Genomic DNA, 15478 nt, shown 5'->3' with positions numbered 1-15478 from the left:
GTGAGCCATGACTTTGCCTGGTGACTCAGAGGGACCTGAAATAACCTCCTTTTCCCAAAAAGACTCTCAAGGTCAGTTTTAGAAAAATATAACGAGGGAGTTCCCTTTGTGGCTCAGCAGTTAAGGAACCCAAGTATCCATGAGGATATGGGTTTGATCCCTGGCCTCGCTCTGTGGGTTAAGGATCCAGTATTGCTGGGTCCAGGCACACTCACACCCATCACTGGTAACAGTCAGCTGGTTCAGAAGGGGCAGGGGGACTTCAGCTTCTGGGTGGATGAAATGCGACAAACTCACCAGAGCTCCTGAAGATAATCAGGTTTCCAATAGGACCTGTGACCCTGTCCTGCCTCTTCCTCACCCTCTCCTGACCCAGGAGCTCAGGGTAACCCTCTGTGATCACACTGAGAGCCACGGTACAGTCCACCCCAAATCCTTCAGTTGCTCAGAAGATAAGCCTCCTTGGCCTTAAAGCGTGCCCACTGGCTGCCCTTCTTGGACGTCATCAGCTCGTGTGGGTTACTCCCTGCAGTGAGTTTTGTAGGCTGTGAGTTTTGTAAGATTAGCCAAAGCAACCCCTCTACCACCAGCTCAACACTAAGCCTCCATCTCTAAGGATTTCAAAGGATTTTTGTTGTTTACATCTGCTATTTGCTTGTTTTACATACACACAAATTTATGGCCACACCCATGGCATATGGAAGTTCCCGGGCCAGGGGTTGCATCCCAGCTGGAGCTGCAACCTATGCTGCAGCTGGGGCAACACGGGATCCTTTAACACACTATGAGGGGCTGGGATTGAACCTGTGCTCAGTAGCTCCCAAGCCACTGCAGTTGGATTCTTAACCCACTGTGCCACAGCAGGAACTCCATACACACACACAGACACACACACACACACATTTCTTTTTAGGGCAGCACCTGCAGCATATGGAGGTTTCCAGGCTAGGGGTCAAATTGGAGCTGTAGCTCTTGGCCTAGGCCACAGCCACAGCAACATGGGATCCAAGCCGTGTCTGTGACCTACAGCAGAGCTCACAGCAACCCTGGATCCTTAACCCACTGAGCGAGGCCAGGGATCGAACCTGCAACCTCATGGATGCTAGTCAAATTCGCTTCTGCTGAGCCACGACAGGAGCTCCCTTATGTAGCTTTTAATTGAGCTATCATTCCTAATAGAACTCATCCCCAAAAGACCTCCAAAACCGTGCATTTCTACCGACAGTCATTTTGGGCACAGTGGCCCAGAGGGGACTTCTGACATGATGAACAGTTCCCATCACAGGACAGAATTTCCCTTTCTCTTCTGTCTCTCGGAAGAGGACAACGGAGATGGTGTGGCAGGCAGGGGGGGGGGGGCGCAGAGAAAAATGCAGCTTTTCAATGTCATTGACTTCAGGTAATATGAAGAGGGGAAACGAGTCCAGACACATAACGAAGAATTTATTCTTAGGCGCCCTAGAGGACTCCAGGACGAATAGTAGTGCCTGCCTGGATTTCTTCCCCCCAAACAGCCCTGTTCCCCATCTGTGCCCCAGGGACAGGAGACAGACCCTTGGGCTCAGGATGAATTGAAAGCGGCACATCCTTCCTGCTGAGTGCGTGTGCCTGTGTGCAGGCTCACGGCCCCCGTACCTTCGTCGCTGTTGTCGTCCACTAGAATGATTTCCTTCAGCAGGTGGGTTGGCGTGTGGTTGACGGCGCTATGAACTGACCGCAGGATCACGGACAGGGCCTCGTTCACGAAGATAAATATGATGGATATCTGGGGCAACTCCTTGGCGTATTTCAGCTCCTTACACCTGGGGGAAGAGAGGCAGAGAGAGCGAGTCAGAAGAAGGAGCTGGGCATGCGCACTGAGGCCCGACACAGCAAGGGGGTCAGATCCTTCCGCACGTCCGCCCGAGGCGAGAGTCGCTGGGGGCCTCTTGGCCGCTCTTGGCTGAGAACTGAGAATAAAAACCTCAGGAGGAGACCGTTAAGAAAGCCAGCCCCACTTCTCTGAAATTTACCACTGCGTAGGAACAGGAAGCACCAGTCTTAGGCACACATCTGCTGTCTCCCAGGCTGCCACACCCACACATACCCGCTGGTCCCACTTCAGTGCATCCCTGCCCAACTTCCCACTCGAGGCACCTGCATTTCCTCCCTTGGGGCCTACTGTGCTGCCTCCTAAGCAACTGTCTCGCCCCAACAGTTCTCATCCAGAGACGGCGTGTAAGTACCCCGGCTCCCTCAGCCCTCGAGCTGGTTGATGCTGGGGGCAGGTTTTAAGTGGCTCCCAGAGTTTCCGCCAATGGGATTAAGCTCCATCACCCATAGTGGCATCCTGTATAACAGCCCCTTTCAGGACGCCTTCCCTTCTCAGTCCACTTCCCCACCCTCGCAGGGGTGCTCTCTGTTCCTGCCAAATCAGCGAATGCACTCAAACCTTTGTTTCCGAAAGGGTCTGTTTCTGGAAGAACCCAAACGAAGACATCTACCGGAAGTAGTAAGCACCCAGCATTGTACAGGAGACCTCTGCTCTCAGGGAGTTTATGCTCTGGGAAAAACTATGAAACACACATGAAATTAAACAAAACCAAGGAAGAGGGTCCTCTGCCTACTAGGACTGTGCTGCCTGACACACCCCAACACTTGAAAGTGTTCCTAGACTCTTTCTAGGAGAAAGAGGCCCCCCCCCACCTGCTTGAGAGGTCCACCCTTCCAATATCCAGCAACTCCCCCATCCTCGAAGACAGCGGTGCAAGAGAAGAATATTTTTCATCCAGGTTGAACTCAGGGGCATAGAGACTGGGCCTCCCTGGGGGCCCCGGTGATGTAAGAAATGCCTGCTACCCAGGGGCCCAGCTCCGCATGGCTCAGTCACAGGAGCACCGGCTCTCTGCCCCGGGAGCACTAGGGAACTTGGTTTCACGCGTGGTCTGAGTCACATCGGAAATACTAAGCAGAAACAGAGCAGAATGCAACATGGGGCTAGTGCGTTTCAATACATCCTCCTTCTCCGTGTGTAAGACGGTACAATATACAGCACAATGTGTTCTGAGCGAAACAAAGGGAACAAGATGAAGGGATGGAGGGAGTGGGGAGCAGCACTGAAGAGGGAGCAAGAAATACAGCTGTTTTTTATGCTGAACAGCTTGGGCTGTGTCGGGCCATATTAATCATGTAGGCAATTTTCGGAAGAAAATAAAGTTTTGTTACAATATACATTTGTGTCTCCTGGAGGAGACCGTCCAGGGATCCATTGATCATGCAGCCTCATTTTTAACCACGATGCTGTAAATTCACTTCTGGGGGCTGCCAAGGAGATTAGAATGGTTATTGACGGGCTCCCGGGCAGTTGGCGGGAATCATCTCATTTACTGCGTGGTGACCCAGGGGAGGAGGGCACATCCCAGAAGGTCTCTCGGAGCCCCACTCCCACTCTCAGCAGGGGACAGGCAACCATCCTGAGCCTGGCAGGCAGGCAGCTGCTGCTTCTCAGCGGGTTCCTCACCATCCACACCAGCAGCCCCACCGCACACACCCTCCCACTCGAAGCGTGGGCCTTTGTTTTTAACAGATGCTGGCCCTGGAAACGGAGAAGCAAAAAGGCCAGACTGCATTGTACCAAGCGCCGTCTTCCCCAGCCGCAGGCGACCGGGTCAGGCTGCCATGAAGACAGAGCCGCGGGTCAAGCATCTTGGTCGGAGCAGGTAACTGGCCCTGGTGAACTGGGACTCCTGGGAGCCGACACGAAATAACACCCCCCCCCCCCCCCGCCCCCGCGCCCGATCCTGCCCCTTCATGGTCAAGGTGACCATTCAGGAAATCCTGAGGGGGATCTCAGAAGCGAAAAGCACTCTGCCACACACAGAACCTGTTACCCCGGGCACACTGCTCATCTTTCTTCATCTGTAAAACTGTCAAATTAACCCTCATTGCACTTAGCTCTGGGTGCCTGGCTAAGGTGCTTGTAAGGATCAGATGAGACCAGCCTTTGAGAGCCCTGGAAGAATGCAGTGTACCAACTCACAGAAAAACTAGCCTGCCTGCCTGCCCCTCTACCCTACCTCCTGGCTCTTCTGTTCCAGCCTGTAGATTTCGCATCACCACCGGCCAGGCTTCCAGAGTTTTCACTTAACCCAGACCCTTCCTGCAGGACCCAGTGGACTCTGCTCCTCAAAAGGGTCCCCGGACTCCAACCTCGCCGAGCTTACAGTGATTTACCTCTCCCAGGCCCGACATCCTCAGGGTTTTAAATACAGTCATTATGACAATCAGCATGGTTTTTGCTGCTCCAGAGAGCAAGCTCTGCCTTTATAAAAAAACCCTCTAAGGCCGGCTAAGGGCCGATGGCCCACCAAATGCCAGAGGGATGGAGAGATGGACAGCCAGGGTTGTCGGCACCTGCTGTAAGGACTCAGCACTGACTGACATTCGTTACTTCTGACCAGACGCCCAACCTCCTGTACTCAACACGGAAAGGAGACGAGGGGTGGCTGGTGCAAAGGAAAAGGGAGAGGCCTCATGGGCCTTAGAAACACTAGCGGCTGCACAGAGGAAGAGAACAGATAAGGCTGCTGCCCTAGGAGTTGATGCTGGACCAATTCTCCCTGTGGCCTGATGACTCTCAGATGGTGCTTCGAAGCCACACATACGGGTACCCCTCATCCTGCAGACTGGGGCTGCCATGAAAGAAGCATCCTCATCCCTCATTTCCGAGCCCCTGCAGTGGAGGGGCTCGGGGCCAAGGTGCTGTGCACGGTACCCTCTGTGTGGCCCTGGCCGAGGCTCGTGGGCGGGCAGATCTTGGGGAGGGAGCGGTCAGCTCAGCTCGGCGTCTGGCCCTGTCTCTGTATCATGGGACATTACAGAATCAGACATGTTTCCTGCCGCCTCAGCAGCATCCCAGACTGCAAAATCCAGGTAAGTGAGAGAAGACTGGAAGGTTGTCCGGATAAAAGAATAGATTCCAGATTTGAAAGCTACCTGGGGAGTGAGGAGAGGACGGCAGGCCGCAGAAACTGTGAAATACCTCAAAATCCACTGAAAACAAATTTATGGCTACCAAAGGGGAAAGGCGGGGGGAGGGATGGATTAGGGAGTTGGGACTGGCACACGCACACTCCTGCATAGAACAGACGGTCAGTGAGGGCCTGCTGTATGGCACAGGGAGCTGTCATCAACAGCCTGCAATCATGTGGGAAAAGACTCTGAAAAAGCATGCATACTGTACGCGTATAACAGAATCGCTGTTGTACAGCAGAAATTATCACAACATTGTAAATCAACTAGACTTCGATAAAATTTTTAAAGATGAAAAAAAAAAAATCCACAGGGCTTTGTGTGCTTCCTCTAGAAACACAGACTCAGATAGGGGTCCCAGAAACCACAAATTTCCTTTCCGTAACTAGTCACGAAGAAATAAATAATCTTGGAGTTCCTGTTGGGGCACAGTGGGAACGAACCCGAATGGTATCCATGAGGATGTGGGTTCGATCCCTGGCTTCACTCAGTGGGCTAAGGATCCGATGTTGCCTCGAGCTGTGGTGTAGGTCACAGACGTGGCTCAGATCCAGCATGGCTGTGGCTGTGGTGTAGGCAGGCAGCTGCAGCTCCAATTTGACCCCTAGCCTGGGAACTTCCATATGCCGAGGGTGCGGCCCTAAAAAGCAAAAAAGAAAGAGAAGAGGAGAGGAGAGGAGAGGAAGGGAAGGGAAGAAAAAAGAGAAGAGAATAGAAAAAGGAAAAGAAAAGAAATAAACAACGTTTTGTCTGAAAGAAGATGGATGGGGAGAAAGCTATCTTAAGTCTGGATCCCTTTGAATCAATGCTCTAGGCTGGAAGCGGGGCTGCAAAGTAGTTCAAGACCAGGTTCCTCACCTCAAGGGGCAACAGGATACCAGATTCTCTCGGAAGCTGCCCCACAGAGAAGAGCAAGCAGAGGCCCAAAACTAACATGTGAGGTCTCTGAGACACCTGACAACTGTGCATCTGTCTGTCTATCTGTCTGGGACGCCTCCTTAAAAATCTGTAACTGACTAAGGGCAACCGCTGCCCCCGACCCCTGCCCAGAGCCCATGGACCTCATCACTGCCCACACCTGCTGCATTGCACCCCATCTCTGCCTTCCATGGCCACAGCCTCCTTTCCCTCCAGCTCTGCCTACCTTGTGCCCCCAAACACCCAGTCTTCCACCTCAAGGAGACCTCTGGGGCGTGGGCTGCTCTGTTTCCACCCAACTGGGGATCAGTCGTCCATCTGACTTTCCTCTTCTTCAGGCACACACGTGGCTGACACTGCAGGAAAAAGTCCCACCACAGCGGCGGTGACAAGACAAACCTAAGATCTCCAGTCCCCGAGAAGCCCTGGGAGCTGTGCTGCAAAGTTCTATTTGAGGCAGGTTGGGACCCTCAATCACCCCCCACCCCTACTTCCTATGCTCACCCCTTTCCTAAAGTGCCCTTCCTCTGGGTCACGTGCCCTCCTCCCTAGGCCCAGCTCCAGGTGTGCGCCCAGGCCCCCAGCTGAATGGCAGGCCCTTCTCCTTTCGCTTTCATAACATTCTTTTTTTTTTTAATTAAAAAAAATTGTTTTGTCTTTTTTTTAAGGTTGCACCTGGGGCATATGGTCAAATCGGAACTGTAGCCGCCAGTCTACACCACATCCATGGCAACACCAGATCTGAGCCACGCCTAGGACGTACACTGAAGCTTGCGGCAATGCTGGATCCTTAACCCACGGGGCGAGACCAGGGATGGAACCTGCAAGCTTATGAATACTAGTCACGCTCTTAACCTGCCGAGCTACAGTGGGAACGCTTTTTAAAAGACTTTATTGAAGTGTAGTTGAGTTACAATGTTGTGTTAATTTCTGCTGTACAACAGTGACTCAGTTTACACACACACACGTGTGTGTGTGTGTGTATTCTTTTTCATATTTTTCCCCATTATGGTTCATCACAGGATACTGAATATAGTTTCCTGTTCTATACAGTAGGACCTCATTTATCCATCCCATCTATACTAGTTTGCATCTGTTAATCCCAACCTCCCAATCCTTCTCTCCTCTCCCCCTTGGCAACCATAAGTCTGTTCTCTGTGTCTGCGAGTCTGTTTCTGTTTGGTAGATAGGTCCGCATGTATTTTAGATTATACACACACATGATGCCCTATGGTATCTGTCGTTCTCTTTCTGACTTACTGCACTTAGTATGAGACTCTCTAGGTCATCCTGGCACTCTACTCTGCCCTCTCCCACTGCAAGGTAGCCAGTGGGTCTTCCTTCTTTTTTGTTTCCCCAGAGCCCAACACTTGGCAAATAAACGGTTACTGAACTACAAATAGAAACCCGCCTGTCTTCCCAATGTATCTCCTCCACTCTTCTTATGATCAAAGGCATCACTTATCTCCTCCCGCAATTATAACACTGGCGATGGCACCTCAGCACAACTGCCTGCTGTCTCCCTTGATTTACTAATCAGAGCTCAAATTTTGAAGGCTGCTTGGGTCAAGTGCATTAACCAGCCCCAAACTCCCTTTTTTCTTCTCTCCTCATCAAGCCTTGCCTATAATCCGAGGAGAGAGTGGCATCATTTTTAGCAACAGCAAACCCTGCAAAACAAGATATGGGGCTGAATAAATGAGATGCAGAAGGCCCCTTTTTTTGGACCTCTCGTTATTAGGGAAAATGCACACTTTGCTGAGTGGTTTAATTTCCTCTGGTTGAGCTCAGTTCATCCAGGAAGGAGCAGCACACCTCATTAGCTCAGTTCCCACCCAGAGCGGTCTCCGAGATGAACTGCCTACTCCAGCATTTGAGTCTGCACGTATCCTGCTTCTCAGCTACATTGGTGCAATTTTCATGAATCAAGACTCAGTCTATTCTACTCATGGCATGGGCTCTTATCTTGGGGTGCAAGGAGCCCCAGGAAAAGCTCCAGAAACTGAATGCAAGATGTTGTGGGTATAGAAGGATTTGTTTTTTCTGGGCTCCACTGGCTTCCCATAGGAGCACGGTGGGAGGGAATGAACCCAGGCCATACAACCAGAGAGAACCATTGTCAGTTGCAGCCCCACACCCTGGTCCAGACCAATGCCAGATACCCACAGCCTGTTTTCAAGCACTATGGGGTCAACAAAGCTCTGTGCCTCCCCTGCCAGCCTGGCTCCTATAAACATTTATTTTGGAATATTCCACACACCACTTTTGATTTTTGGACTTATTACCTATTGGCTCCATGGCTTCCTGGAAAGTCTCTTTCTCTGAGTTGTGAAGAGTTGCTTTTCCATCTTTAGCCAGAAAATCCATGCAACCAAGTGCTGCTTGGTCAGATGACAGCTATGCAAGTTTCAAGGTAGAGGAAGGAAGACCTGACGTGGGAGCAAAAAAAAAAAAAAAAATTCCTACCTGTCTCTCTCTATCTTCAGAAGGTTTTGTTAAGTGAAAAGGGTTGATTCACCTTCTTTAACCCTCAGTTCCTACCATGGTCCCCTGCTCTGTGCAGCACTGCTTTCCCTAAAAGGAAGGGGGAACCACACATATATGGGGCAGAGCAGGGGCCCCATCATTCAGACTGTCAGCTCAGGGATGAATCTGCCTAGGTAGGCTCTAGCTTCTCTTGCTTTCTTCCACAGAAGAGAACAGAAAAGGAAAAGAAAAACCCTAGAGTTCTATTAAGCGATAGCTCAGGAACAGAATTTCTAAAAACAATTAAGGGCAAATTAATGCAGACAGTTTTAGGCCACAGCTAAGAAAGCTTTGGTGCAATTAAGGCACAGCAAAGGCTGTCTAAGTTATTCATACATAGTATTTATCCTATAACCTTTCTAAGGTGAGTGGAATGAGAGAGGACAGCCTCAACTGCTGCAGGAGGGACAAAAATACATTAGGAAATGATGCCAATTGGAAATAATAAATAGCGGTGTTCCAAAGCCCAGCAGATCCCACATTTGCTCAATGAGATTCTTCACAGAAACTGAAGGCCCTAAAACGCTCTGCTCTCAGCAGCATAGATCCCCCCACCCCCTACCCCGCGCAGAGCACCAATCCGGTTCTAAAGGGTGTTACCCTGTAACTCCAGCAGAGCACTGTGAAACATATTACCAGACTGGTTATTTTTTCCTTTTAATGATCAGGCCAAATTGGCCAGTCAAGCCCATCTTTTTACTGGCACTGACCCTGAAAACACTTCTGTTTATTCCTGCAGCTGGGCCACCACTCTGTCTTTAGTATTACTGTTGTTTCTCTTTCCCTCTAATTTTTAAAATTGAAGTATAGTTTATTTACAATATTGTGTTTCAGGCACACAACAAAGTGATTCAGTTATGTGTGTGTGTGTGTGTGTGTGTGTGTTTGTATATACACACACATACATTACTTTTCAGATTATTTTCCACTTAGGTTATTATAAGATACTGAATAGAATTTCCTGTGATATATAGGAGGTCTTTGTTATTTATCTATCTTATGTATAGTAGTGTATATCTGTTAATCCCAAACTCCCAAATTATTATTGTTGTTGCTTTTCTTATTGTTTCCTTCACCCATAAAGTCTTCGCTGAGAACAGGCCTTCCCCACTCTGAGTTAAATTCCACTCACCATCCGCTCCAGGCCCAGCTTAGTCCTAACCTGGAAGACAATGGACAGAAAACGCCTTCTCCCTCCCTAGACTGCTAAAGTGGTCCAGCAGATCTTGTTTGTACTGCGTGCAGAATCCATTCATGCCTTAATCCTTCGCCCCTCAAGCTAGGCAGGTCCTCTACCACAAGACTTTGAAGCTGTTCTCTCTGAAGAGGTGAGGTCTATATTTCCCCACCCAGTGAACCTGGGCTTGGCCCCATGCCTTGCTTTGGCGAGCAGGACAAGTGGAGTGCTCATGCTGGCTCCAAGCACGAACCTCAAGAGGTTCTTGTGCCCTTGGCCATCATCTGAGAAGCACTGGTCCCAGACAAGGATGGAAGCTGAGCGGCAAGGAAGTGACAGAGGACACAGGACGCACCTGCTCACCATGCCAAGAACCTTCCAGTGTCTACATCATCTCAGCACGTTTCACCAGGAAACGGTAATGTGGGTATCCTCGTTTTGCTGATGAGAGAAACTGAGGTCCAGAGTCATGCGCCCAAAGGCAAATGAGTGGTAGACAGAGCAAGGCTTCAAGCCCAGATCCACCTGACTGCAAAGCCCCTGGTCTCAGCCTCTGCAAAAAGAAATGACTTATCAAGGAGGGTCTGGGTGGAGAGAGGTTGATGGCTTCTGTGTGTTCCTTTATATTTCACTGCAGTCCCCAGGGTCCACACCAAACATGTATGACTTTTATATCTTAAAAATATAAGATTTGATAAATGTGAGAAAATATGATACATGGTACTTTCTGAAGGGTTTCTGGGGAAATCATTTTATCACTGGACATATGATTTCAACACTGACCTGAAAGAACAAACAAGTAAGAACAAATAACAAAATGGCTGGGGGAAAGGCTATTAAGGAAACTCAGACATATATGATGTTCAAATCCAACATAAAGCTAACATAATTTAATCCTCCACATGGTGACTGACAAGTGAAACAGAATAAGAGAAACAAAGCTGATCTTAAGAGAATTTCTGCCAAGAACTGTACACCACAAACCAAAGAGGAAGGGAAGACACGTTCAAAAAGTGTGTTAGGGCTACTGTCTCTCTACTGGGTAAAATAAGGAGATTCTCCCTTCCAAACACACTGCAAAATAAATTTGAGATAGATAAAACAGTTAAATTGAGACCTCAAAATACGAGAAAAATAAAATAAAAATGAATATTCATGCAAACTCTGGATGTTGAAGAATCAACTGTTGGCTAACAATTGCAAAGCTCTGATTATTATTAATAAAATGAAGACAAGAGCAAATTGAGAAAAAAATTTAAAGCAATTATAAAAGAGTAAAAGATAATAAGAACCCAAAGCATACAAGTAGGTAACTAAACAAAAAACATGAACACACAATCCCGAGAACAAAAGAAACAAACATGAGAAGAAGTGACTCCTCACAAGTAATAAGGGAAATTCAAATGAAAGCAATAATGAAATGTCACTTTGCCTCTAGGTGGTGAAATTATAAATAATTTTTCTTGCTTCTTTCTACATTTTCTGTCTGTATTTTTCAGAGAGAGCAAATATAACAAAGGAAAACACATCTGTTTAGATTAATGCATGATGACAGAACCATATTGCAAAATTAAAAGGAATGGTAATGCTTGGCTACACGCTCTGGGATTTTTGCGTGAGGGTAACATCAATTGGCATAAATAATAGACACCCCCTGTCATCCCACAACATGCCCTCTGATGCCACCGTCGGAAAGGGGATTCTGAGTCGAAATCACAACTATTCTCTTTTCAAAGGCAGATGTGGAAGAAAGATGACATGGACTGACCTCATGTTACTCATTCTAGAAAACAAACATACCTCCCACTGAAAATGGACCTCCAGCTTTTTTCTCTACCCAGAAGCAATTCCACGATGGCTTCACCAAAGAAACATAAAACCAATCACTCCGAGGGGAGGCCATCCTCTGTTAGCTGTGAACATGTAGCCTTGAAAAGGTACGAGAAACTTAAATATACAAGGACCATCATTTGTTTAAAAACCCAGTTAGTTCCAGCCATATGTCAAGTTCTTAAGGGGGTGGGAGCTGCCATTTACCATGATAATAAATGCTATGTGAGATGAGGACTGGGGCATTGGATGAAGAAACTGAACCATCCAATTGAGCCTGCCAGGCAGCAAGTCTCACCCAATCAAAACCATTTATAAAAGGACCTAATGACTTCGGGGACTAAGTCCTAACTCTAGGATGTGCTTCTGCTCTGGAGTCCAAGGGCATGAAAAGAAACTTCTATCCTCTTTAAATCCCCAATCCACTGGCTTCTCAATGCCCTGTAGAATTCTCTCGGCCACTTGTTCCATCCTTCAGACATGCATTACTAACACGGACATTCTTTTCATCCTTCCTCCAGGTAAAGTCTTCCTTTCTAAAATCCCGCAGGTACGATCCAAAGGGAACCTGGAGACCTGCATGTCGACACAACTCCTCACACCTTGGGCTGGTGAGAGAGGATCAGAAATGGAGTGGATACTTAGGGCGGAGGGGCAGCAAGACATCTTTCCATGCAGCCTTTGGCCCCAACCCTAGCCTAACCCTTCTCATCACCAGTCTGTAAGGTCCATGAAGTCCAACTCTCGGACTGATACAGCTCCAGCACATAGGTTGGGCTCATCCTAGATGCTCCATAAATATTTGTTAAACAGTACCAAATAAAATAGAGAAGAGAAATTCTGGTCACCTGCAGATAAAAGGGCTTATATGGTGGACACAGTACTGGAATTCCAGGGATTAAATAAAGAGGCTATAGTCAGGAAATTAAGTCCCCTCCCAGGGTGCCTCTTTTGCCTGTTTAAAGATGCCACACCAGATCACTGGAGAAGCAGCTCACCTTGCTGAGGTCAATGACTTTATTTAATTACAAACATTTTGCTTTGTTCTACTAGAAAGATCTAGAAGAGGGAAAAACTTCTAGAAAACCAAGCAGTACAAAAATGCCTCAATGCTTATGACAGATGGAAGGCAACGCCTATCGCTTGATTTAACATAGATCTTGTTTTCACCAAAAAACCTGTTCCTTTATTTTTAACACACCAAAGGACAAGCATATCTATATCACCTGGAAACATCGGCTTAACTGGGACATTTGCACAGGCCGAGCATCAATTATGGACCAGCAAGGTGCTGAAGATAAAATTCTTTTTCAAAAAAAATTCGCTATAACCTGGAAAAGCTCACTGGTCCATAAGGGGAAAAGACAGGCAAATCAGAATGAAGATTATGGAATGATGAATGTCACAAGCGCGGTTGGTTCAGGATGCTCTGGGAGCTTAGTTCCGCCTGCAGGGAGATAGATGGGGGCCCGCCCAGGAAAGGTTTCGCAGAGGAGATAAAATTTGATCTGGGCCATGAAGCATGAGTAGGTAATTTCCAGGTGAAGGTCTGTAGAGGGAGAGAGAGGAAGACGGGAGAAACCCTTTAAGGAAAATGAAACGAGTAGCACATGCACAACAGAGGAGAAAAAATGTCCAGTCCAACAACAACAACAACAACAACAACAACAACAACAAAAATGTCCAGTGCACTCCCAACACGCAGAAATACGTGTCTCACAGGGAGACTGGGGTGAGGCAAAGAAAACAGCAGCCAACCGGGTACACTGAAAGCCGTTTATAACATTCAGACTTGATCTGCCAAGCCGTGAGAAGCCAGGACATCAAGGATTACTGAGCAGGGAAGTGCCACGACAACACAGGGCATGTGTCTAAATCAAAGAACAGCATCTCTCTGCTAGTCGGGGCGACCTCACGGGCAGAGTTCCAGGCTCTCCAAAAGGACAAGGGGCTAAACGCTTCCCATCCAAGGAGCTCTTCCATGTCTGCTCGCATCGCAACCCCAGCTTCTCGCTCTGTCTGTTCATCTGGGGAGAAGGCGTTTTATCTCATTGGCAAAGCCTTGAATGGAATGGGACTGACCCCTGAAATCAAATTTCCGAGGAGCTGGTGGACGCATCAATGGCTAGTGAGACCAGGCAAAGGAGCAGGCAACTTGCCAGATCTGAATTCTCCATTTCTCTACATTTCTCTAATGTAGATATGAGGGGGCCTCACCCTAACCTGGCTCCCCTTCCTTAAAGGCAAACCCACGTAACCTGGGGGTGCCCATCCAGTAGTCATCAACAAACACGTCAAACAAAAGGGCAGCCCTGCCTATACCAAAGGCAAGTCAACCATGCATTACAACAGTAGCCAAGCAAAGAACATCCCCCGACCCCCTGGATGGCTGACAGGGACCTGCTGTAGAGCATAGGGAACTCTACCCAATACTCTGTGATAACCTATATGGGGAAAGGGTCTGAAAAAAAAAAAAAAAAGGATGTGTGTGTGTGTATAACTGAATCATTTTGTTACACAGCAGAAAATTATCACAACATTGCTGGAGTTGCCGCTGTGGTGCAACGGGATCAGCGGCATCTTGGGAGCCCTGGGATGCAGGTTCTATCCCCAGCCCAGCACAGTGGGTTAAGGATCCGCCATTCTTGCCACCGCAGCTGTGGCTTAGGATGCAACTGCAGCTGGCTGGGATCTTAACCCTGGCCCAGGAACTTCATATGCCATGGGGCGGCCAAAGAAAAAAAAAGAAAAAAGGGGGAAAAAAAAATCACAACATTGTAGATGAGTTATAATTCAATAAAACTTAAACGACAACAACAACAAAAGGCTTTTCCTCCCAGAAGCCTGGGAGTAGAAGAAAAGGAGGGAGCAGGGAAATGGGTTTAAAAAGAGGAACCTTCATTTGGCATTCAGCCCCAGCCAACCAGTAAGTCCCTCTGGTCCTGTGCTCCTGCATCATTGAAGAATCTTGTTCCTCGCTTTGCCAGCAGGCCTGATTGCAGGCAGGAAGCGTGCTAAGGTCTAGCAGGCAAAATAATGACTTTTTTTCAAAAGGAGTGTCCTGGCACATCTAACGCTTCTCTTCCTGAGACATTTTACTCCTTGACTCTGTGTCTGTGTGGGTGTTTAAAAATTGCTTTAATGGGTAATTGCAAATGAGTGCTAATGAACAAAATATGTAAGCAAACTGTCTGCCCATTGGTCCAAAGAAATCTTTATAGGAATGCTACTGTCATTGGGCACGATGGTGTCCTACTGGGAATTCCACTCCTACACAAATGCCTCACAGAAGAGGGGCTGGGTTAGGTCTAGGGGTGGGGGTGTTTAAGAAGGCCACCCAGTCATGTGAGTTCTGGGACTGATGCAAGAGGCTTCATCCAGATGGAGTCGCAAAGGAAAAAACTAAGAGCACCAAGGCCCCCGAATGCCAGGAATCAAGAAGGCTGATCACCAAATCTGTTTGAGGAGTTAGAAATTAGGATACTGAGCCAAGAGTCTGCATCCAGTTTTCATAATAGGAAGCTCAAATCTGAGTCAGCCAGTCTCTGAGAAGAGGGCAGACAGCCTGGCTTAAAAGGTCAGGCCTGAGGCGGACTCCAGCCCCAGGGATGCTGAGCCACATCTGTCCTGATGCATGGGACGCCTTCGTGAACCAGGAGCCTGGCTCCAAAGACACTCTCTCTTCCCTGTCTACTGCTCTGGGGACAGCAGCTGATGGTGGCACTGGGGAATTCCCATAAATTTTCTCCTACACGTAATTGTCTCTGTGTCCAGCTGGATGTGGCAGGGATGGCAGGAAATTGCAGAAGATGCAAAATTTTGGCAAAAGAGGGAGTTCCCGTTGTGGCGCAGCGGTTAACGAATCCGACTAGGAACCATGAGGTGGCGGGTTCGGTCCCTGCCCTTGCTCAGTGGGTTAACGATCCGGCGTTGCCGTGAGCTGTGGTGTAGGTTGCAGACGCGGCTCGGATCCTGCGTTGCTGTGGCTCTGGCGTAGGCCGGCGGCTACAGCTCCGA

The 15478-nt window shown here is 48.4% G+C and overlaps 1 protein-coding gene across 3 annotated transcripts in view; it reads right to left on the bottom strand.

The window, feature by feature from the left end:
• GALNT17 (polypeptide N-acetylgalactosaminyltransferase 17) overlaps positions 1 to 15478 on the bottom strand; it is a 428086-nt gene that overhangs the window by 228996 nt on the left and 183612 nt on the right. For all 3 annotated transcript variants that reach the window (XM_047779921.1, XM_047779920.1, XM_047779919.1), the window contains exon 3: positions 1636 to 1802. In XM_047779921.1, the coding sequence (XP_047635877.1) occupies positions 1636 to 1802 (167 nt within the window). The remainder of the gene's footprint in view (positions 1 to 1635; positions 1803 to 15478) is intronic.

The sequence above is a fragment of the Phacochoerus africanus genome, chromosome 5 (genome assembly GCF_016906955.1).
Source record: "Phacochoerus africanus isolate WHEZ1 chromosome 5, ROS_Pafr_v1, whole genome shotgun sequence".
Lineage (NCBI taxonomy): Eukaryota > Metazoa > Chordata > Mammalia > Artiodactyla > Suidae > Phacochoerus > Phacochoerus africanus.
This window is presented reverse-complemented; position numbering and strand designations above follow the sequence as displayed.